General features: G+C 32.3%; 1 protein-coding gene across 15 annotated transcripts in view; it reads left to right on the top strand.

The window, feature by feature from the left end:
- The window catches only part of LOC114337883 (prominin-1), a 940102-nt gene that overhangs the window by 440758 nt on the left and 474350 nt on the right, over nucleotides 1-24994 (top strand). For all 15 annotated transcript variants that reach the window (XM_050658571.1, XM_050658567.1, XM_050658566.1 and 12 more), the window contains exon 10: nucleotides 17353-17523. In XM_050658571.1, coding sequence (XP_050514528.1) covers nucleotides 17353-17523 — 171 coding nt within the window. The remainder of the gene's footprint in view (nucleotides 1-17352; nucleotides 17524-24994) is intronic.

The following is a 24994-nucleotide window of genomic DNA, read 5'->3' as shown; positions in this document are numbered from 1 at the left end:
TAGAATTTGAGAAGGGTCAACCAATCACTATCTCCTGTCGTACGCCTCTGGTAGTAGCTAGAAACGTTTGTTTTTCATAATTTAGTACGGTGTATAGTAGTCGCACTTTCTGCCAAGTATGAATAGGATCCGTCTAACAGTTTTAAAATGCTGAGCAAAAATAGTTTTTAAATTTTTAGATAAAACACTCTGTAACTCAGTAAGGAATTACATTTTATTTAAGTGTTTTAGGTTAAATCTTCGTATTTTGTGCCAAGGTTTCTCCAGTTACTATATGGACAATTATTAATGAAACACCCTGTATAATAGATGATCATTAAATCTCATTTTTTTTACAAATTTCTACACACAAGTTTTAGTTGTGAGTGTTCTGTACTGTGTTTAAATTATATAAAAATTTGAAAGAATCAACAGGATTTTCCAATATGGAAAATCTTTCATTTACTGAAATTAATGCTTGGTTGAGAGCACAATAAAAGAAATGAACTTTGTATGACATTTTAGGATACAAAATCGTTTCGTCTTTATGTTCGTAATCGAACTGTTTGCTTTTATTCCTACGCCGAACTGTGTCTAGTTGAAAACTAGGCTCCACATTCAGTTTCTCTGCAGTTTCATTTGCTTTAGTAATAACATTAAAATTACTATCTATCCGAAACTAGAGCAAGAATTTTTCAAGGGCGTAGGCGCAAAATTTCGCTCCAATGTATTTTATATGCTCTATTTTTTTCGAATTCTGAGAAAACTAATTAAAATTTAAAAAAAATTTAAACGCAGAATGAAAGATTACATTATTACCAAGTGCAGAAAGTCCCTTAGAATAACCAAAAAGTTTGAGATATTTGAAATTAAAAATCACACTAATTTTTTTTGCCCCTGTAGCCTAATAATATAAACATTATAGATGTTTTCAGGACTTTCGTCCCTCGGTAATAATACAATCTTTCATTCTAGGTTTAAATTTTTCAAAAACACCTATTAGTTTTTTCAGAATTAAAAAAAAATAAATGAATTTAAAACACATTGGCCCGAAATTTTGCGCCTACGTCCTTAACTCGTGTAAATCATTTAAGGTAGGCTGCATGCACATTCATTGTTTTTGATTGTAAAACTTTGCTAACGAAGTTAACTTTCATCAGAACTTGATATTATACCTATATGTGGACTGAGCATATATGAATTAAGATCAAAATTATCACATAAAGCATCATACATTTCTATCAAATTTTTGTGCAATGGCTTTAAAGCATACATTCTGCTGGACTGGTGGCTGCAAGTCTACAGGATTTTCCTTATTGATGCAGATTGTATCAATCGGACCAATAGCAACAAAGATATGCTGTAATGCCGTTTTGGCACTGCCGCCATCTTTGTTTTTTGTCTCAACTTATTCGTTACCCCCTCCACGTTCCGACGAGCCCTCTTACGTCAAAATCGGACCAATAGAAAAGAAGATATGACGTAATGCCCTTTTGGCACTGGCGCCATCTTTGTTTTTTGTCTCAACTTATTCGTTACCCCCTCCCCGTTCCGACGAGCCCTCTTACGTCAAAATCGGACCAATAGAAAAGAAGATATGACGTAATGCCCTTTTGGCATATTCCGATGCGCACGCCACATACTACGTTCAACCCCCTTTTTCATCCCCTTTCCAACGATACGTCACACGTCATCCTACGTTAAGCCGTTTGGCATTTATTAATATTTAAGGGTTGCGATTTAGGGGTTGCGCCAGAAACCGCTTTGCCTATCTACTAAAATGCATAATTAATTTGTAAAATTAATTACAGAAATATATGAATCTACGATTTGATTGTGTACATTACAAACAAAATAAATAAAGCTATAAGACATAAATTAAATATTATACAAAGTCGGTAAGACGTAAATAATTTGAAAAATAAACGAAAAGCGTGTCATACTTCAGACTTTATGAATATTATTTATTATTATTTATTTATTTATGATATTATTTGACAATTTTTATGATTTTTCTCTTGCGGGTATTATAATAATTATCTTTAATATTTTTATTTAGCATCCTTATTTTAAAATATCTACATTTTACATCTAAAAAAAAGTAATTTTACGTCGGCACCGAGATTTACTTGTTTTGCGGCTTCTAATAGGTTTTTCAGATAATTTTTATTAATTTTTAATGTACTGCTATTATAAGTACGAAAAATATGTTCCAGTTCACTACATTTAGTTACAAGTTCCAGGGTTGGTTTTAGTAAACCACCCTCAGAAACGTGGTTTACCCAAGTAAACGATTTATCGTTAGCATCCGGAATCCCATCGTCTTAACGTTCCTATAGCTGGAAGGGGGTAGCTTATTTTTCTTAATAAACGATAGGACCTTGCCGCTGCAGCGTGCAAAGAAATTGCTGAAGCAATATCTTCAATTAACCACTTTATTTGTTTTTTAGTTTTTAATATTTTTAACTGGCCTTTAGTAAAAATTCTTTCAACTGTACTTTTTTCCTCCTTCTCTCTACTCTCTCTACTAAGAAGTTCCTTCAATTATTTATTTTCAGTATGCAAATTCTTTATTTGTTCCATGGCTTTTTTGAATATGTCGTTTTCACTGAAATTAAATAATTTTTAAGTAGGTCATAACAAATATGTATTATGTAAATTTGTAGATTTTAAAAATAGGTTTTTTCTCTTACATTACAGTTTGAGTAGCGATATCCTTAAATTTTGTGTCGCAAGTTTCTTCTACTGCTTGTTTTGAAATCTGATCTAACACATTTGACATTTCAGGTTGTAGTTATTCATGTGTGTTTTCTCTGTAATATAAGTTAAATATATAAAGAAAAAGAACACATTTCATTACCATACTCGTGGTAAAAAATCCATCCAAAATGAGTTATTTATGGAGCTGTCAAAAATAAAGTGTTAATTCGAATTCAGAATTCTATTAAGATGGCCATTAGTTTCAATAGAAACATTTTGTCTGTCGTGAAATTGTGTATAAAATCAAAATACTTACATGTTTTTTAATACATTTCTTATCTCTATTCTTCTTTTGCGTGGGGTAGATATGAAGAGAAGGTATTGCATCATTTCTTAACTCCCACTTGTTTTCAGGTAACCCCAATAGTTTTTCTTTTAAACAATAGTCAGCTCCTGTAAAATGTTTTGAGCATGTCCTCGCGGTATCTACATTAAATTTGTCTCGCTGAAAACACTTGGAGACCCACACTTTACGTATGTGTTTGTCTCTAGGAAACACGAAAAAACGACACTCCGAAAAAGTTTTACTTTTTTTTATTGTTAGGTATTGTTTAAACAACTCACCACTGCACAGTACATGGTAAACAAAAATTAGTCTTCTTTATAAAGTAGGTACAGATAGCCGAGAGCAACTTGCGTTCGATAAAAAAATTGGGTGATATTAACACAGTAAACTGAACGTTTTCACCACAAAATTTATATAATTATATAATATAATAGTTATTTTCCTAACAAGTGCAGAAAGTCATTCTTTTCCGCACGCGACTGCAGTTTGCCGAACGACGCGAATCAGGAGTTCGGCAAGCAGTCGAGTGCGGAAAAGAGACTTTCTGCAAGAGTTAGGAACAATATTTTTTCTAAGAGTCTTTAAAAAATTACCAAATCTTAATCAATTAATTTAATTAATATGAAAATACATACACAAATTAATTCTTTGACAAGGTTTTCACAACCAAACTTTCAATATAATTAGTTAGCATGACGACAATCTTGGTTTCCATGACGATCATTCAAAACGACTGTTATTGTCTACCGATTTGACTTTCGAATATTATGTCAAAATAATTTTATTTCATCGAATTTTCGCGTTAATTTCATTAAAACAGGAACACAATAAGATACATTTGAAATAAATTAGTAAATAATATCTAGATATTAGTTTATTGCATGTATTATAATTACTTTAAAGCCATATTAACATATCTAAATTAACACGCGTGCGGAAAAGTAAAAACCGCGTGCGGAAAAGTAACACGCGTGCGGAAAAGTAACAGGCGTGTGGAAAAGTGAAACTTTCTAAACTAAAATGAGTGCACAAAAGTAGACATTTTTGCACGCTCGTAGAAAAAAGTTTTTACTACATAAACGAATAAAAATTATCTCATTCAATACGAATGAACATGAACACAAATAAAGAATTCAACTTGGCGCCAGGAAAGTTGTCTCTGGTTTACGTCACAGTGAGCGATAGGGATGCAAGACCATCATGCGCGTTGATTTATCTTCTTGTCATAGTATCATGCCCGACTACAAATAATGAAAAAACTAAAAGTGCGAATTTTGTACTAAAATTTGGTATGTGGGGTTAGAATAATATTTGGAACAACTTGTTCAAATAACTTTTTGCGATATCTCTAACGCGAAGCAAAGTAAACAAAACAGGGTAGCGTGTGTAAAAAATTTATGGGGAGGCTAAGCCTCCCTTGCCTCATCTGACCAGCCCACTGGTACTTTGGCGAAGTAACTTCGCCGAGAATGTGGTGCTCGCATTAGAGTACCACACTCTCGGCGAAGTCGATTGAAGTTGAGCAAGTACGAGAGTGTAGACAGTAACCTTGTGCTACTTCGCTGCGCTTTGGTCTACTTCCATTCGGTGGCGGTATTGCGATCAAGTCAAAGCAACGAAGTCCTTATCGCCCGGTGTGTGTAGAACGAGTGCAGTCACGGGTACTTCGGACTTCGGTCAACTTTTCCGAAGTAACTTCGCCGAGAGTGTAGTGCTCGCTTAAAGCGAGTGAATACCGAAATAGGATTAGGAATCTCCATTATGTAGTTTTTAAACAATACATTATTCTTAGGAGTTAAAAGGTATTATAATATACAAACGTATTAAAAATACTACTGAATTATTTTTGATGGTAATAGAAGTAAAAGATGAATTGGTTGTCGAATTTAGTTTTAAGAAAAATATAAGTGCATTTGGATATTTTTTTAAACTCTAGGAACATTTCGGTAGATCGGTAGGATCATCACTTTTGGGAATATGCCAATTGACAACGCAATACACGCCGACGCCGTCTACAACGAGCGACGAATCAGAGTTGCCTGATTGGGGTATTTTCGCCCAATTTTAGGGTTTAAAGCGCCTGTGAAAATTTTTATAAATTGAAATGGTTGGGGAATATTTCGGGAGGAAAATTGAGCAAACTAAAGAGCAATATAAATGTAACATTTTTACCTATTAAGTATTTGCTATTGGTTAAAAAAACCGAAAATCGGTTTTTGAATAACCGGTTTTTTGGCCGGTTATAACCGCCATGTTAAACCATAAGTAAGAAAAACCGGTATACCCGAAAACCGTTTTTTTTTTATCAACAACCGCCATCCCTAGTGTAGAGTGCACTGGAAAGAACTGACGGAGGCCTATGTCCAGAATTGCACGCCATTGGCTGATTGATGATGATGGATTCGAATAGCAACACCTAAATAACGCATAAGGGTGGTTCGCCAAAATAAGCGGCATATTGTGTAACTCGCTTTTTTTCTTAAGTCCTTTACATACTGTGTTGCAAATTGTGTTGCCAAAGTTAAGTTATACAATAGATGAATATACGCCACTTAACATTAATTAAAAAAAAAGTATTTTTACAAGCATTCTATGCAATTTTAATGTCAAAATATCAACTCCGAGGCTGTAACCCACTTTGGTTTTTGATCTGTTTTAGAGTATTACACACTGAAAAGTTACAAAAGTGCAGATTATTTTATCAATAATTAATTAAAAACCCAATGTAATTTAAAACTGTCAAAGTAATAATTTTCATTTTTAAAATTATACCATAAAAATCTACTAATAAAAACTGTAACCAACTTTGTGCATCAACACCGAGGCCTCATGAAAGTATATGAAAATTTAGGCCAAACTGCACTATACTGTATGGCAGGCAGCTTGACAAGAGAGGAACGCTTCAGTCTAACCCAAATTGTGGAAGAAAGTGGAGGAACATAATATCGTTAAGCGATAGAAAATTTTTCAAGGTGTCTTAAGCTAAGCGTATGTTTTTATACAGTCAACACCGAAGCCTTCGTAAAAGCTTAATTTTGCTAATTTTTAATATGTTTTTCTCCTAAGTATGCGGTATAAAGTTTTTTTGACACACGATGAATAAAGCAGAATTATTTTTAATATTTTGTAGAAAGTAAAATTAAAAATGTATGAAATCATCAACACCGAAGCAATCAACTCCGAAGCCCAGTCGTGCCTCGGAGTTGACGAACGTGCCTCGGAGTTGTTTAAAGTGTGTGAATGGTCATTATTAAACTAAAAAAATACAATTTAAATTTAGTCTGATATAGGAAAAGGGTTACTGGGTAAGCTGTCAAGATGTTTCGGTCGGTTTGGTAATTATCTTCTTTTTATAGAAAATGGCTCGTATACACTGGTGTACGACGGAAAAATGAAGGCGAAAACCACCAAAATCGTTAAATAAAGATTTTATGAAACAAAGTAATGTTTTATGCAGCTATGCTTATTTCTGTAAAAATATACCATTTTGGGTAGTCTTCTCTAATGTTAATAAAAGAGACATCTGCTGTCTATGTAGGCACATTATGTGAAAACATGGAGCTCATGTGTGGAAGCGGATAACAAATAATTATGTTGACATGGAGAAAATGGAGAAAAGACAGAAGAATGTGTAGAAAGGAAATGCCAAGATTGTGTTCAAAAGCATATTAGATTTTTGAAGCTTAACGGAAAAGACACGGCTACATATTGGGAAGTTTTGTCAACACGAAGGCCGGTCTAAATCAACTCCGACGCAATTGATATTTTACCTATTTTTCATGTTTTTTCTCTAGTACTTTATAACAAAATGGAAGTGTTTTGTATAGTTTTACTACATACCAGTTTTTATTTAATTGTTACGATCATAAATTTCAATTAACAGAGAATTACGTCAACACCGTGGACACTTGTTAACTCCGAAGTCACAACATTTCCGTTTTCCGGAAAATATTTAAAAATGATCTCTGCTGGTATCATGGGTAGGTTGAATAGCCCATTTTATAAAAAATATTTAAAAATGAACTAATTCTAAACCATGTTTTAAATTAAATTTCTCTACCTCGAAATTGCCGTCTATTTTGGCGAATCACCCATAACCAATTCTCAAGAATGTTTAAATTGTATTACAATTAATTCAATTTATTTAAATAAAACAAATTAAAACTATGTACATACTTTTTCGCATGCTATAAACTTTAGAAAACACCTTATTCAAACCTAACAACAAATATTGCATGCCATTCTTTTATGCAAAACAAACTCATCTTAAATTTATTCAGTATGTGCCTCCTGGTCCATAAAATGTATCTCATCTTCTCGATGCTTTGCATGTATTTATATAAAAATATATTTGTGTATTTCATACATGCTACATTTAGAAAGTATAAGCAGAAATACACGAAGTACATAAAAAGCAATTTCCAGGTTCAGACTAAGGAATTTTTCAAAGGGTATGCTCTAGTGATTATTGCAATATGAAGGCAAAAATTTGTATAGAATGAATACTTTTTAACTAAATATTTTAGGCCCAGTTTTTCAGTGACTTGTTAAAATTTTGGTTAGCTAACCTAGTTTAAATTTTAACCAATATTTTAACCCTCCTAGCGTTTTTCAGTGCTTTAAATTAGATTAAAAAATCTCGGTTATCTAACCACTTTTAATGTTGGCTGCAGTAATTGTACTTGCGCATGTGCAATTCGAGAAATTATGATAAATTTGACAGAATATTAAAAACAATTTGATAACCAAATTAAAAAAATTATTTAAATCTTTATTTGATTCATAATATCTCTACCTCGGTTTTAGAACAGAAGAGACTATTTACAATTACTGGGACGATATAGACTTTTTTGTCGATTTCGCTTGCTAAAGACCACGGTGGTATCGCTATAAGGAACAGATTGACCAGGAAATAAAAAGTTTAACTGTTTGGTAAATAATTATTTTGCTGTAGAGACAATTGTATAAATATCTTTTTAAAATATTACTAGGGATCGTGCATTAAATCATGTTACAGTATGTATGTGTAAATATACCTGTTACAGTTATGATATCTTTAAATAATATATTTCCTTATAATTCCTTTCCATATAATAACGATATAATAAAAATATGTAATAATTTCCTTATAATAACGGGGTAAAAAATAGAATATCTCTCGCGATAAAAACAAAATAACATAACCTAACTATTCTCTTCTGTCAGGCAATTCTCAAAATAAACAAATTCGACTCTGATACTCTGATGCATTCACTGCACCTATGCGCAAGCGTAACAAAAAATTCGGAGTTAAACCATCTCATGGATATCAGTTAAAACCTTGGTCAACTTAAACGGGTTTACACGCTAACCTAGTACTGAAAAACTGATTAACCATAAATATTTCGGTGACCGAAAAATAAATAGGTTAAACCATCACTGAAAAACCGGCCATTATTAGGCCCGGTTTTTCAGTGAGCGGTTAAAATTTTGGTTAGATAACCTAGTTTAAATTTTAACCAATATTTTAACCCTCATAGCGTTTTTCAGTGCTTTTACTCAAAGTTAAGCAAATCTCGGTTAGCTAACCACTCTTTTCCTTCTGTTGGCAGCAGTAACTGTACGTGCGCATGTGCAATTCGAGAAATAATGATCAATTTGACAGAAAAATAAATAAAAGACAATTTCATAACCAAATTAAAAAATGATTAATGCAATGCAATATCAAGTTCGGAATTTTTGTTTAGTTCATAACGTTTACCTCGGTTTCATAACAAGAGAATTAGAATTACTGGGACGATTTAGATTTTTTTTCCGATTTGGTTTGTCAAAGACCACGGTCTTATCACTATTTGAACAGATTGACCAGGAAATAAGAAGTCAGACTCTTTGGTAAATAATTAATTATTTTGATGTGTAGACAAATATAAAAAAATCTTTTTAAAATATTACTAGGAATCATGCATTAAATCCTGTTACATTACAGTAGGTGTAAACATAGGTACCCGTTACAGTTATATTTAAATATATTTCCTTATAATTCCTTCCTATACATATAATAACGATAATAATTTATAATTTCAATAATAATAATTTCCTTATAATAATAAGGAGGTATTAGAATACTTCCCGCGATGAAAGAAAATAACATAACCCAACTAATCCCTTCTGTCAGAGGTAGGTACTCAAAAAAATAAACATGATTCATTCACTGCACCAATGCGCAAGCATAACCGCAAAATTCGGAGTTAAACCATCTAACGAGGATCGGTTAAAATCGTGGTTAACTTAAACGAGTTTCAGCTCTAACCTAGTACTGAAAAACTGATTAACCATGAATATTTCGGTGACCAAAAAATAAATAGGTTAACCCAGCACTGAAAAACCGGCCCTTAGTCAGGCATTTTAAATATTAGATTTCTATTAATATCTAGTCTCTTCCTTACACCCAAAATTAAATTTTTTTCATTTTTTTAAGTTATATATTATGTTTAATCAATAAGACCGTAATTTCAATAAGACCATATCCCACCACCATAATAATTTTATCCCACCACCTCCTCCCAATTTCGATGTCACTTCCATCTAAATTGATTCTGATATTTTGATTGGTCATCACTTTGTTTTATTTAAATTGATTTTAAATTCATTTTTTCAATTTCTCGTTTAAGCTCTTTCAGCATCCAGATCAGTATCTGTATTGTTGCTTATGAGTACTATGCCATCGGCAAATCTTAGGCGACTTAAAAATCTGCCATCGATTTTAATTAAGCGTTGTTCCCAATTTAACTTCTTGAACACATCTTCTAATGCAAGAGTAAATAATTTTGGAGATAATGGTGTCTCCCTGTCTAACACCTCTTTCCGTTCTTATTTTGCTTGTTGTTAGGCCTTCTGCTACATTTATTTGCATAGTTGAATTGTTGTATAACATGTGTTTTAGGAGCATTCTATATCTGGAATCAATCCTTGCTTTATTCATTCCTTTAAATATGGCCCAGAGTTCTATGGAAATAATATGCCAAATGAAGAGGTTCATTGTATTCGTTACACTTTTCGATAAGTGTCCTTATTGTCTGTAGGTGTTCTATGGTACTATGTTCTTTTTGCGGAATCCCGCTTATTAAACGGGTTGGTAACTATCGAATTGATTTGATAGTCTGTTGGTAATTATTTTGGTAAGCAGTTTGTATGGATGTAGTAACAGGCTTATTGGTCTGTAATTTTTGAGTTTGTGTTTGTTTCTTTTCTTATGTAGTAAAAATACTTGAGAATTTTGCCAAGCGGTTGGAATAGCACCCCCAAAGAAGCACTTGATCATTAGGATTTCAACTGCCTCCTTAGTAATTTGACCACCAGCTATAATCATCTGTTTTGTTATTCCATCGTGTCCAGGAGATTTTCCATTTTTCATTTGATTTAAGGCATTTACAATTTCCTCGTTATTAATTTCTGGTAGTGCTTCAGATCCTACATTTAGTCTTCTTCGTTCCATATGATGGGTTTTGGGTTTTGCTACGCTGGACGATTATAATTCTGTATATAATATTTGTGGTAGGGAGCAAAGTATGCTAATTGTGCAGTCACATTTTTAATTTAATTTTTTATTTCCAACAATCGTTTTTTTAGATTAGCGCCATCTATTCATAATTCGAGAAAATGTCTCGAATAAACAATATTTATTTTTACATAAGGAATCCAAATCTGCAATAAAATATGGGGGCTACCATTTAAGACTTTAAAGTAACCCCCCACCCCACCTCCGTGGGGGGTCGTGTTTAGTACCATTCGATAGTTTTTTCAAAAATATTCAAAAAGTGTATTTTTCAGTTTTTCGATCTGATGTTCATTTCGCGAAATATCGCGGGATTCGTATTTAAAATATTAAATTTACCCCCAGCCCTCTCCGTGGGAAGTCGTTTTTGGTATCATTCGATAGATTTTTGAAAAATATTGAGTACGTATTTTTTAGTTTTGTGATCTGTCATTAATTTCGCGAAATATTCGCTTTTTTCTCGTGAAACTTTGGGACTCACCCATTTTTTTGCACCCCTCTCAAATCGACAGATCTTTTAAATATACACTGTTTTGCATGTAGTTAACTTACCTTATCTTAATCTGACGATTTCGAGTTTTTCTAAGGAAAGATTTTTTTTTAGCCTCCTTAACGAACCCCTGCATTAAGAGCCAATATAATTATAGTAGAGGTATATTTTCAGGGTACAAGGTTTCTCCCCATGTAATAATCTGACGCACTCGAGTAACTGCAAAAGTCGCCGCTTGGGCTCCCCTACCATTATACAGTGCGCTGGAATTAGTGTTACCCTCCCCCCTTATTAACTCATTTATTTTAAGCACATATTCAAAACGCTCGGACAGGTCGATTATTAAAATAATCATAATATATTATAGCATCAATGTTTCGAACTTTACGCGATCCCTCTTCAGGTGACAGGCATAACTTTGATTTTTTTAAATAGGAAATTACCTACATAATGTGACACCTCATTTAAAAGCTTTTGAAATACAGATTATAAAAATGTATAATACTTTAATCCTTTTTGATAGCGTATGCGCAAAATTTCGGTCGAATTATTTTTAAACGCATTTATTTTTTTTTCGAATCCTGAGAAAACTAAAAAGTATTTTTAAAAAATTTAAAAGCAGAATGAAATATTACAGCATTGTCGAAGGTCAAAAGTCCCTGAGAACTTCTATAATGTTTATTTTAATAAGCCACAGGGGTGAAAAAAGAGAAAATTTAGTCTGATTTTTAATTTCAAATATATCACTCAAAAGAAACTTTCTTTATTCTAAGGGACTTTCTGCCCTCAGTAATAATACAATATTTCATTCTGCGTTTAAATTTTTCAAAAATACTTATTAGTTTTTTGAATATTCGAAAAAGAAAATAAATGCGTTTAAACATAATTCGACCGAAACTTTGCGCCTCCGCTCTCAAAGAGGATTAAAGTATTATACATTTTTTAATCTGCATTTCAAAAGCTTTAAAATGGGGTGTCACATGATATACTTTACTATTTAAAAAAATCAAAGTTATGCCTGTCATCTGAAGAGGGATCACGTAAAGTTCGAAACGTTGATGCTATAATATACTGTGATTATTTTAAAAATCGACCTGTCCTAGCGTTTTGATTATGTTCTAAAAATAAATGAGTTAATAAGGGGGGGTTAACACTTATTCCAGCGCACTGTATAAAACAATATTTATTTATTACCTGATTTTTGTCATTCATAACGATTCCATTTTTATCTTTTATTTGGTGTATTTGTTGTCGGCCTTTTCTATAGTCGGTTTGCTAAACTCGGACACAACTGGCTAGTGATTTTAGTACGTAATTTTGCCAATTTGCTAAAATTGGCAAAAAAAAATTACTAAATAGTTAATATTTACTAAATATAGTAATTTTGCCAATTTTGGCAAAATTGGTTAAAAATAAAAAAAATACTGACTAAAATGACTAGAAAGTTGTGTCTGAGTTTAGCGAACCGACTATGTTTAGAGTTTTTAGTACTTTCATACTCTTAACTAGTTTTGATAGGAAATAAGCCACAATTTTACTAAAAAATGATTTTATTAACGTTTCGACAGAGTAACCTAAGTGAGAATTAATACTTACGATGTCGGGATAGTATCACGAGGTTTTTCCTGGTTTTCCTTCGTGATGTATTATGGAATCTCTAACGCGAGAATTTTACTTTCACCGTTGCATGTGGTTGTCTTTTTAAAGAGAGATCACATGTTATTATTTTTTTGTGAAGGATATTCTTGAGTCGGGGTTTATTTCATGCAATCGAATGATTGCATGAAAACAATTATCTTTCAATAAAGTCGTCCCAGGAACGCAACTCATAAATATTGGCAATATAATTTTAAAGTCTTCTACTTTAAAGTGTATAATATATGTCTGAATTACCGATATAAATGAGTCAGATGAAATACATTATTAAAACTTTTTTAATAAGCAACAGCATTTTTGTTTAATTCATTAATATTTTTTGTATTTTGACAACGACATCAGATTTGGACGTCGAAACGTTAATAAAATAATTGTTTAGTAAAATTGTGGCTTACTTCTCATCAAAACTAGTTAATTGCAAAAATGCCACAGAAACATAGCTTCAGAACAACATTTCATACTTTTGTTTTTCTCCAAAATATTTTTGATTTTTTCGATACTGTTGTCCCTGATGTCTTGTCTTCTTGCTTGTTCTTATTGCCTTATTAAGTTCCTTATGTTCTAGTGAATTTCTATCCATGCAGCTTCTGTCCCTAATCATAATATGTTGTGTTTCTGTCTATCATTTATTATTTTTTGGTTGTAGCATAGTATGGTATTTTTCTCTTGTTATTATTTACATTCCCTTTTATTACATTTTTTAAATTGACCTATCTTAAAAGGCTAGCTATCTTGAACTTTATCATAATCCCAGTTTTTGTAGAATATTATTTAAAGCTAATATCTCAAATTCGAGCATCAATAAACCTTCTTTTAAAAATATTTTGCCTTTTAGAGTTCGAAGCTCCTAAAAACGTTTCTAATCAAATTTTATATCTTAATTTTATGAAGTTCCTACCCAACGCTCCCTCAATTCAATCGGTTTATTAGGAAATAAAGGGAAATTTTATTTTGAAAATCAGTATTTGTAATTTGCTTACCAGAAAGGGTAAAAATTCCGGCATTTTATTTTTGATTAATATAAGTCTAAAAGAGGAAGACTGTTTTTGAAGTATATAAGTCAATAACTAAACATTTTTTTAAATTGCTTAATTATTCATCAAACAGTGTACTTCTTGAAAAATAACATTAATTTTCTAGTGGGCGCGCCCTTTAATTTCACATGTCCGGATGCGTGTTTTAAATTTTACGTCATTTTGTAAATAATTTTTTCTTTTAATAAATGTTGGAAAATTGTTACAAAGTTATAAAACAATTATATTTTACGATACTTTTAACTAATATTTTTTTCTACAAACGTGGTAAAAATGCAATTTTTAGCACTCCACAGGAGCCTTAAAAATGTCAATTTAAAGCACTGGGTGCTTTAAAAATTTTAAGGCACTGCAGTTAAAAGTGAAATGTCAAATTTTGAAAGCAAATGTCAAAATATTTATATTTTATTTATTAACATTAATATTAATAGTACCATTTGCGCAATTTGAAAAATGAATTTTTCAAATAGTCAACAATGGTTTTGTAGGTCTGGATCCCGCATATAAAAAAAAGTTAATTAATAGCAAGCTGAAAATTTGTTAATTGCTTAAAAGTGTCTAGTCGGACAAACTTTGATATATGGGAACACTGGAACAGGGAAAGTTTTAGTTGTGGAACAGGTTAAAAATTTGGAACGGTCAGACCACGAAAACGTCACATGTATTTTGTCCGACAGAACTTTCAATTGATTTGTTACCCTTTCATTAAACTCTTATGCAAAAATCAGGCTGCCATTTATCACCAAATGGGCATTATAATGAGTGGAACACGTAGAACATGTCAAATGACAGGAATTATGACTGGTTGTAAATAGCAGTCTGATTTTTGCATGAGAGTTTAATAAAAAGGTAACAAATCAATTTAGAAGTTCTGTCGGACAAAATACATGTGACGTTTTCGTGGTTTGATCGTTCTAAATTTTTAACCTGTTCCACGATTAGAACTTCCCCTGTTCCAGTGTTCCCATATATTAAAGTTTGTCCGACTAGACACCCTTAAGCTATTAACAAATTTTCAGCTTGCTATTATTCAACTTTTTTTTCATACGCGGGATCCAGACCTATTGCTATGGTTCGTAATATACGATGTAATTTAAAACTATCTCCTTTTAATGTATTAAACGTTTTTTAAAAGGTTTTTTAAAATTTAATTTAAACTGTATTATTGCATTATTTTTAACACGTTTGTTGACAAAATATTGTATGATGTACGTGTTAAAAGTACATTTTTAAGGCACTCATGTGAACTGCAAACCTTCACATGCGTGCATTAAAATTAATATATCATAAATAACTATTATTTTTGTTTAGAAAACAATAATGAACTCTTTAAAAATATAATATTTAAAAGGATTTATAGAATATAAAAAGACTGTTTGACTTGTACACACTTTTATATAAATCTAAACGGGAACTGGTGTATGTTTTCAAAAGACTGATAGTGTGTAAATAAATTTATTAAATCAGCTAAGTACTTTCAGCATATTAATGCCATCATCAGAGCTCTCGTCTTATAGGTGTAAAAACCTCAAAAGAAGAGAAAACTTCGAACAAACACATTCTATAGTTTAAAATAAACCCAGGGATATAACCACTGGTTAGGGTAAAAACCCTTAAATGTTTAAAAAATCACATTTAATGTGTTTTTATCAAATGGCTACCATTCTTACAAACAACAGCTGTTACTGTTCTCATGTATGGTTGGCTGCCTATCTTTAGTAATATACTTATTAAACCCCGCTGACAATTTAAAATAACCTGCCATATCCGGACCTGTCATATCCGGACCTCCCCATATCCGGACGGTTCTGCGCCGTCCGGATCTACCGAAATCTGCCGAGAAAGGCAGTCCTGCTGTTGGACAACGCACTAAAAGAAGAACTAAAAGATGGCGAAATAATGTATTATAGAATATATAAAACATGTCTATCGACGAAAGTTATTGACGGCGTTGATTACTGGAATGTATGAAGGAGAAAACGTTTCAGAGACTGTAAAAGAAGTAGTGGTCTTGATATTCGGATTTTTTCATGTCCGGATCGGTCTGTCGCCACATTGATCCGGATATGGCAGGTTTGACTGTAACGTTATTTTCACTCCCTATATTATTCTTGTTAGCTTAATAGTGAATACTTGTAATCCCATCACACGATGTTTGTTGTTATTATCGAATTTTACCACAAATAATTTTTTAAAACTATTGGCTAGTGTAAACTACATACCAGTTCACAAAACTTCAGGTTACACCGTCTGTCTCGTGCTGACATCAGTCAGAAACACTTTCACACCTGTCACCTGTAATCAGTTGGTTTCACCTGTGAGCGGCCGTGGAGTAACGGCATATTCGCTGGCCTCATACGCCAGTGCACGTTTGTTCGAGCCCTGCCAAAGACAAACCATTTTCATTTCCAATAATGACACGAGTCGTATCACCGTGCCTCGGAGAGCACGTAAAGCCCTCGGTTCCCCTGGGCTAGTGTACATCGGCACGAGTTACTTGAAACAGGGTTAAAGATGTAAATGGCGCCGGAACTGTCCGAAAGGATCTTCCCGGCAAAAATGCCAGACGATATTATTATTATAATATATAACACGCCAATGTAAGACTTCTGGTTGGCATTTTAAGGGTTTTAACCCATGTATTTTTGGTGGCTTAGCATGTAGAGCTTGTGAGTATAACCTAATTTTTTATCTTGGTCAACCTTTAAATTTTTTACTCTTGTCTTCACTAATTATGGTTATACTTATTTTAGGCTTAGAACACTGATGATGCTCTTTTTAGAGCGAAAACGTTCTGTTTTTAATGTAGCCCTTTATTGGGGTTTTAAATAAATACACCGTTTACACAGAAGATCTTTTTCTTAAATTTTTTAATTAATGGTATACAGCCAGATACAGGAAATTTTTCCTTATGGATTTTAAAATCCCGTGCACAGACCAGGTCAAAAATCAGGAGATCCTCAGAAGAATGAAGAAGAACCGAGAGGTACTGGCCACTATCTAATCTCGAAAGTTACAATAATTCGGAAATATTCTGTGAAATGGATCTACAATCCATTCTGCAAGGTAAAATATGGGGTAAGTGAGGTCCAGGAAGAAAAATAACATTCTAGTTAAGGAATCTCAGAATTTGGTTCAACACAACATATCTGTGCATCTTTTCCACGTTGCTGCAGATATGATAAATATTGCCATGACCAACATTCATCACAGATAGGCACATCAAGCGGAAGAAGATTCCTCCTTAAAAATATAATATGTATGTTCCTCCTATCGAATTTTTTGTTCCTGTGTGTATTACAAAAATTAAAAATAAAAGGAATATCAATAAAATCCCAGTGCTATATTGTCATATTGTATATTTGTATTAAACTGTGCATTAAAGACAATTTTACATTTCACTATTTAAAATTTGTATCAAAATTTTAATTATTGCAAAATTAATTTTTTCGCACATTATGTGTATGGCACAAATAATGTCTAACGTTCAATTAAAAAAAACAAACTTAACAATATTTTCCTATACTTATTTTTCAGCTGAAAATTTAACAATAACTTAATTTTCTTGAATACTATCCTGCAAAATACATAAAAAGTTTTGGATCTTTTCCAGAGGCAAGGGCCATTCTGAACAGGAAAAGAACTGAAGTGTACAAATCAACTCATGCTTTGGACGTCCTGATGAGGTCCCTGTCAGAAACACTACGTCTCAGTCAAGAATCAGTTCTGACGGTCGTCCACAAAATAGTAGATTTCGATTTTTGGAGATGGATTATTGTTCTGGGTATGTATTAAAATAGAATTATATTGTTCAATTATTTAAAAAATAATGTAGAGCCCTATTTTTTAGGTTACATGGTTACAACACAATTAATAGGCCTGGATCCCGCGTACGAAAAAAATTTATCAATAGCAAGCTGAAAATTTGTTAATAGCTTAACTGTGTCTAGTCGGACAAATTTTGATGTATGGGAATACTGGAACAGTGGATGTTGTTATTGTGGAACGTGATTTTAATTGTGGAACTTGTCATTCTGACAAGTTTATGACTGTGAAAACTAGCAGGTTGCTTTTAAGTTTATTCGATAGCAAACTTTATATAATATATGATAAAATGTTGGGCATTTTAATAATTCGGGCGCGTGGAACATGTCAAATGACCGGAATTATGTTGCTAATAAATAATAACAGTCCGATTTTTGCATGAGAGTTTAATGAACGGGTAACAAATCAATTGGAAGTTCTGTTTGACAAAATACATAAGACGTTTTTGTAGTCTGACGTTTGAAACCTATAACCTGTTCCATAGTTAGAACTTCCTCTGTTTCAGTATTCCCGTACATCAAAGTTTATCCGACTAGAGACCGTTAAACTATTAAGAAATTTTCAGTTTGCGAAACTATTTGAAACTATTAATATAACTTTTTTACGGGGAACCAGGCCTATAACACATGTCTGAATTTTCTGTTTTACTATTATTATTGTTGCTTTTTTTAATGATTGACCGGATTTGCTAAACAATTTTAACGTATGCTTCGATAGTGAAATGTTTTCTAAACAATTCTAAACAATGTCAAAAAAATTGTATAAATATTAAACTTGTTATAGGCCAGCTTCCTATTTATAGGTCAATGAAAATATTTTCCTTTCAATATAGGGGAGTCAATACAGATTTTGACTTGGGAAAAAAACAAACTTTTTTTAATTTGATTAAAAAATCTTTAACCCTTATCCGGGCAACACATTTTACTTACGTAACCGGGCAACTCGGGTCCGTTGGGCCCACTACTGTTCTTGAATGCACTATTCATATTTACCCATATATTATGTCTAATATTCATTTTTGATTTTTTATTAAAGATAAATTTAAAATCTCCAGATTAAAAAATGGTGCTACTATAGTACCTATGCGGTCTACCTCGAGGGTGCGATCTACATGAAGGATTTGCACAAAATAATGAAATGCAAAAAACTTTTGTAGAAAAAATTTACAAGTAAAAAAGATTTGGAGCCAAAGAAGACTTAATTAATAAATAAATAAAATCTTTTGTAAATCTAATAGGCCATTTTATTTGAAAAGAGGGATTTGTATTTACGCATATCCTGGAAAAAGATTACGATGTTGTTGCCTTTCATTATTGTGTGAAAACCCTTCTGAGAAAAGAGTATAAAAGAGAAAATATAGTAGGGCCATAAAACTTACTCCAAAGTATATATACATTATGATTGTTGACACAGGTGCCCTGCAGTTAGTAGGAGTCCAATAAAGGCATATATCTCCGTAGAGTCGCAATATCTCAAATTCTATATCCCCAGGACTTTTTCGGCTTCTTTATTTGTACACTTCACTATTTCGTTCACAATTTTTCGTCCGCAAACAAATAAAAGGAATAAACAGGATCATCCACACTTTGACCAAGGGCAAACATTACTTTGTGCACTTTGCTTTTTATTATGTCGCAGGATCGCATACGTCCTCTCGGTTGTGGTTGACTCTTCCAGTTAGTTCCATCCTTAGTTTAAAAAATTACACACTCTGAAATCTGGGAACTTGTAGCTACACATTCTTCTTCATTATCACTCAATACTACTTGCTGATCATCCTCTTCACTTGCTTCCGAAAGATGATCTTCAATTTCAGAGTCACTTTCAATTCCAACTACTTCAGGAGATTCTTCATCATCGGAATCCCATAAATTATTAGCAATATCTTGCAGTTCTGCAGCTGATAATGGTTTTCGGGACATTTTATTCGCACTATCTACTTTCACTGTAATTCAATATAATTTTACTGGCTTAGTAATTGTCGACACTAACATCGGTATCAAACGACTGGTAGCAGATGCATTATTTATTTCAAAATATGTATAGGTACCTACCTAAAAATACTATTACATTCCAATGATCATTATCAGTTTTTACAATTTATTTAGAATAGATATAACACCTATCGTAAGCATCTCTTTGATGTTCACATCAAAGAGATATTTAAATTGTTTGTTGCACGTTCGGACTTTATTATTGGATTTCCGGAATCATAAAAGGCTTTTACATAATCCACAAAAATATTACCTGACTGCCAGATTAACTTCTGTAACAAAGATAAAGACTTTAGGTATAAATACAAGTAGGGCCCGACAGGCCCGTATTGCCCCTTTACCTGACAAAATTCTTTCGTCGCCGTAATTTCAAAAATTCTAAAAAATTCTAAATTCTAAACAAATTCAGTGATGCATAAAATTCAATAATTTTTTTTTATCAGTTTATGATAAAAGAATTGGCGTCTCGGGCCCGCCGGACCCACCTTGCCCGGATAAGGGTTAATAAACAATATATAAAAAGTTCTACTCCAGAAATGGGTGCTTAATTTTTTTTAAACAAATGAACTGCAAAAAAAAGTGTAGTTTATGAGAACCTCGTAGTTTTACAGAATTACTACCAATTTAAGAGGGTATTACTCATGAGTGAACATATATTTATATTTCAATTTTATAGTTGCTTGTTTAACCCTTTCACCGGTCAGTAGTCGCTATATGAAATTTTCTCTCACGGTTTCAGAAAATTGCACACAACTTTTTTTTGGGAAATTAAAAGCGCTGTAGTTTCTTCTAGTCTCGTAACTATCCTCCCTCGACAATCTAATAGACTCGTCCGCTCAGATAGTGACTCAGTCTACTTAGTATCCCCATATTGTTGAGTCAGTGCGCTTCATGTGAGAGATTCTCTCATCAAGCGACCACCTGCGTCACCAACTGTGTTTAAAAATTAATTTTATTTTTCCCCTTAAAACCTAAAATAATAATATCCTTTTATGATGTAATAAAAGGCGCCGTGGATGTGGTCGATGATATGAAAATCCTATATTCTGTTTCACGGGTTAGTTGTAGATGGTCACTTACCATATATTTTTCAATGTTAAATATTGGCGGCATTAATAGCCACATTTTAAATAAACCTAATAATAATAAAACAGAAAAACGTCGTGTTTTTTTAAAGAAAATGGGTTTATCGTTAATGAAACTTTTGAAAATTTGTAAAATTTTGTAAAGAAATGCAAAAGTTGGATATGTGAGAGAAAATCTCAGGCGCGACCCCTCACGTAACAACCTACCTAGCGACCAATGCCGGGTTAACTGTTAAGCGAAATTCATATTTTTTACATACCTCGTATAAAATTGAAAAAGTTTGATATCTGATGGTTGCATCTTAGATTTTATAAGAGGTAGAGCTTAGGGATGGGAAAAACCTACCGGTTTTAACCTAAAACCGGTTTTTTTACTCCGCAATAACCGGTTGCACCAGTTGTTTTTTGTCCCGGTTATAACCGGTTTTTCTTTTTAAAGTAAAACCCGGTTATTAGGTTTTTACGGTGATTAGGATTAGGTTTGGTATTATTTTGGACCCCAATCATAATTATTATTCTCAAGTAATTATTCCAAACAAAACTATAATTCAAATTTTATTTTATAAATACAGAAGCAAACTGAAAGTGCAAACTCACATCAGCCAGAAACAATTAAGTTTTAATATAATATTTCGTTGAAAAGTATTTGTAATCATAATATTTACATAAGAAGTGATCTGGTTGAAGTAGACGCAAACATCATCTATTTTACACACTTGACTCTTGACATTGAAAGTGGGTGAATGACTTTTTCTGATTACCAAAAATAATGTTCTGACTATGAATATCGTATTACCGATTACGAATAAGAAGCTCCAAGGATTTCCCTAAGTTTTCAAAACGATACACCCATACAGGAAGTATTAAATGAGTTAAAATGTACTTATTATACAAATATACAAACGTGTTAAAAGAACTACATTATAAATTTTTTTAAGGTAGTAAAAATAAAAGATAAATTGCATTGTCCAATTTATTTTTAAGTAAAATATTTATGTTGATATTATTTTTTTTTTAATCCCATTTGAAAGAGTTTGGGATATTTTTTATAAGTTGAAATGGTTGGGTTAAATTGTATATTATTGCAATATGTATAATATATTAATCTTACGCTATAATATATTTAATAATAATCAATAGATATATAATAATATTAAAATAATGTATGTATACACCGTTCTTAGAGGTCAAAGCCCTTCGGTAGGGATCTATGGAGGAGTATCACCAAGCCGGAAGCCCTTATCCCTTCCCGTACCGCTCCTCCATAGGCCGATCAGACGCCAGTTTATTCCAGACCAAGCCGTAGACTCTATTGAGTTTTGTACTACGGCGTTGGCCTTTTATAAATTTCATGACCTAGCTGAGGCTCGAACCAGCGACCGCAAATCGCAAATCCACTAAACTTGTCGATCGACTGAGCCCCAGCTAACTGGACCGTCAAGACCGACCGTAAAATAATAAATAAATATAATAATTAATAGAATAAAATGGTTTGATTAAATTATTGTGTTTTATTTATATTGATATTGATGTTCTTCCGATAGTACTAATTTTGATCATGTTGATATCGAGTATCGAGTCGAGTGGAGTATCGCAAACTAAAGTGCATTGTAAATGTAACCTATTGGATTAAAAAAATCGAAAACCGGTTTTTTTTGGCCGGTTATAACCGCCAGGTTAAACCGTAAGCAAAAAAAATCCGGTATAACCGAAAACCGGTGTTTTGTCAAAAACCGCCATCCCTAGTAGAGCTATTTATGAAGGAAAACTTTTTTTTCGTAAAATTGATATTAAATTAGTTATCATAATTGTAATAAAATGATGTTGGGTATCCGTAATTTGTGAAAAATTTGCATTTTATTTTTTTGAATTGAAAGGATGTAATAGTGATTTGAAACATAGTACTTAATTCCAAACAACTTTTTATAATAACACTTTTTGATATTCTGAAATATTAATGCCTGGTTGCACCAACAAATCTTAAGCTCCAGCTTAGCTAAGCTCAACTTGTGGATAGGGCTGACTGAAGTATCTCTTACGTTGCACCATAATTTTCTATTCTTTTCGATCCAATCCACGTGGCAATCCATTGTGACAAGCTGAAAATTGATCTAAGACTCCATGGTACAACGAGTATGTTTGGAAAGTTGAGCTTAAGGCACGTCTTAAGCTTAAAATATGTTGGTGCAACCAGGAATAAAGTACTTTACTCTTTTTACTAACGAAATTCTTATTTTTGACATACCTCGTATAAAATTGATAAAATTTGATATCTGTTAGTTGAGTTTTAGATTTTATACTATGCACAACGTTTTATGAATAAATATTTTTTTCGTAAAATTGATAACAAAAAATTTCCCATATAGTATCTAGTTACGCAGACATACTGTAAAAGAGCTCAAAATTTTTGAATTTTAAAATTGTAATGCCATATTGGGATTCAACATAATCAAAAACAAAAGAGAAACATATTTTATCAAAGGTAATACCACGAGTCCTCTAAATTTTATCGATAATTTTTTTTGTTTTCACGAAAACTTCTTTATTTGATAAAATTACGAAAACAAACCGAATGATAAAATCACAAGTCCGAAGGACGAGTGATTTTACCCTAAATAAAGAAGTTTAAGTATGAAAACGAAAAAATTTATCAAGCAAAATTTAGAGGACGAGTGGTATTTGAAAAGATTATTTTGTACTGAAAGAACCAATATGTATTATTAGATTAGTAAATACGGGCATCTGTGAAATATTTTTAAGACAACTAGGATCAATGTCTTAACTAGGTTATAGATAAATTATTTTATGATTTAGAAATGAACCAATTTATTTATTATATTATTAATACATACAAAACTGTTTAAATCGAAAATGAACAATTATTAAAAACACAATTTTTATAACTAATATGAGATTTTCCAATGTCGTTCGTAACGTATTATGTGAAATTTAGGGTACCTTAAGTTTTATCAGGGAAGAGACTGTTTATCAAGGAAGATGCTGTTTTATCAGTATTACACTCAATGATTGGCTAGAACGACGCGTGGTGATTGGCTGAAAAAGCAAAAACGTCAGAATTTGACAGGTGAAAATATAATCAAAGTAAAATGATAAATTCAACGATAGCTTTTAAAATTATTTATACAAAACAATTTTATTGTTTAAAATATTAATAAATATTTAGCGGCTAAATCTGTGAGTAGAACCTTTTAGCTGAACATATAATATACAGTTATATAATTCATGTTATATATTTCCTATACTGTTGTACGGAGTTGAGTCGTGGACTCTCACAGACGCCACCTGCAAGAAAATTGAGGCTTTTGAGATGTGGCTTTATCGTCGAATCCTGAAGATATCTTATACCGACCACATTACTAATGAGGGTGTTTTGCTGAGAATGAAAAAAGAAAAAGAGCTGTTAATCAAAATAAAAACAGCCAAAATCGAATACCTCGGTCACATCATGAGGAACTGTGAGAGATATGGACTGCTGCAACTGGTCTTGCAGGGAAAAGTAGAGGGAAAGCGAGGACCAGGAAGGCGAAGGATTTCCTGGCTGAAAAATCTACGAACGTGGTTCAACACAACCACTACAAATCTTTTCAGAGCAGCAGTGTGCAAAGTGCAGATTGCCATGATGGTCGCCAACATCCGAAACGGATAGGCACTACAAGAAGAAGAAGATAATATACAGGGTGTTTGGCAAAGAATGGGCCATAGCTTAACCTTAGATTTGTGAGTTTAAAATAGGTCGATTTAAGCTAACTTACCTTAGTACAAAAGTTGATAACAACCGAAATACAGTGTGTCAAAGTTAAACTTTTATTTTATTTATTCTTGAATATTTCTTAACAGGCATGGGATAATAACACGAAATTTGGTACGGGGGGTTTTTTGGGACAAGAAATCTAAATTCGCTACCAAAAATGATGTCTTACCTAGAGGGCGCCACATACTCCTTTCAGCGCTCATTTAATAGGTTCAATTTTTTTTATTACCCACTGTACATACTTTTAGAATCAAAACTTTTATTCTCTTAATATTTTTACTTAAAAAAGGTATATTACATTAATCTCGCTAAACTCAACTGTTTTAGAGATAAACGCATATTGAATCTGCGATGCTACATAATTTTTAACATAATATCATTGCAGTTACACCCGACAAATAACTTAAAACCATAATAATTGTGCCAGTTCTAAAATTTATGTCATTTCATCGCAAATTCCATTTGAAAAAATTTGCGATACATTTTTGGAAATTTTTATGGTTTTAAGTTATTTTTCTGGTGTAACTACAATGATATTATGGTAAAAATTATGTTGCATCGCAGATTTAAAATGCGTTT

This window comes from Diabrotica virgifera, chromosome 8, assembly GCF_917563875.1.
Source record: "Diabrotica virgifera virgifera chromosome 8, PGI_DIABVI_V3a".
Taxonomy (NCBI): domain Eukaryota; kingdom Metazoa; phylum Arthropoda; class Insecta; order Coleoptera; family Chrysomelidae; genus Diabrotica; species Diabrotica virgifera.
The sequence above is the reverse complement of the archived record's forward strand: the minus strand, read 5'-3'. Positions and strand labels throughout refer to the sequence as shown.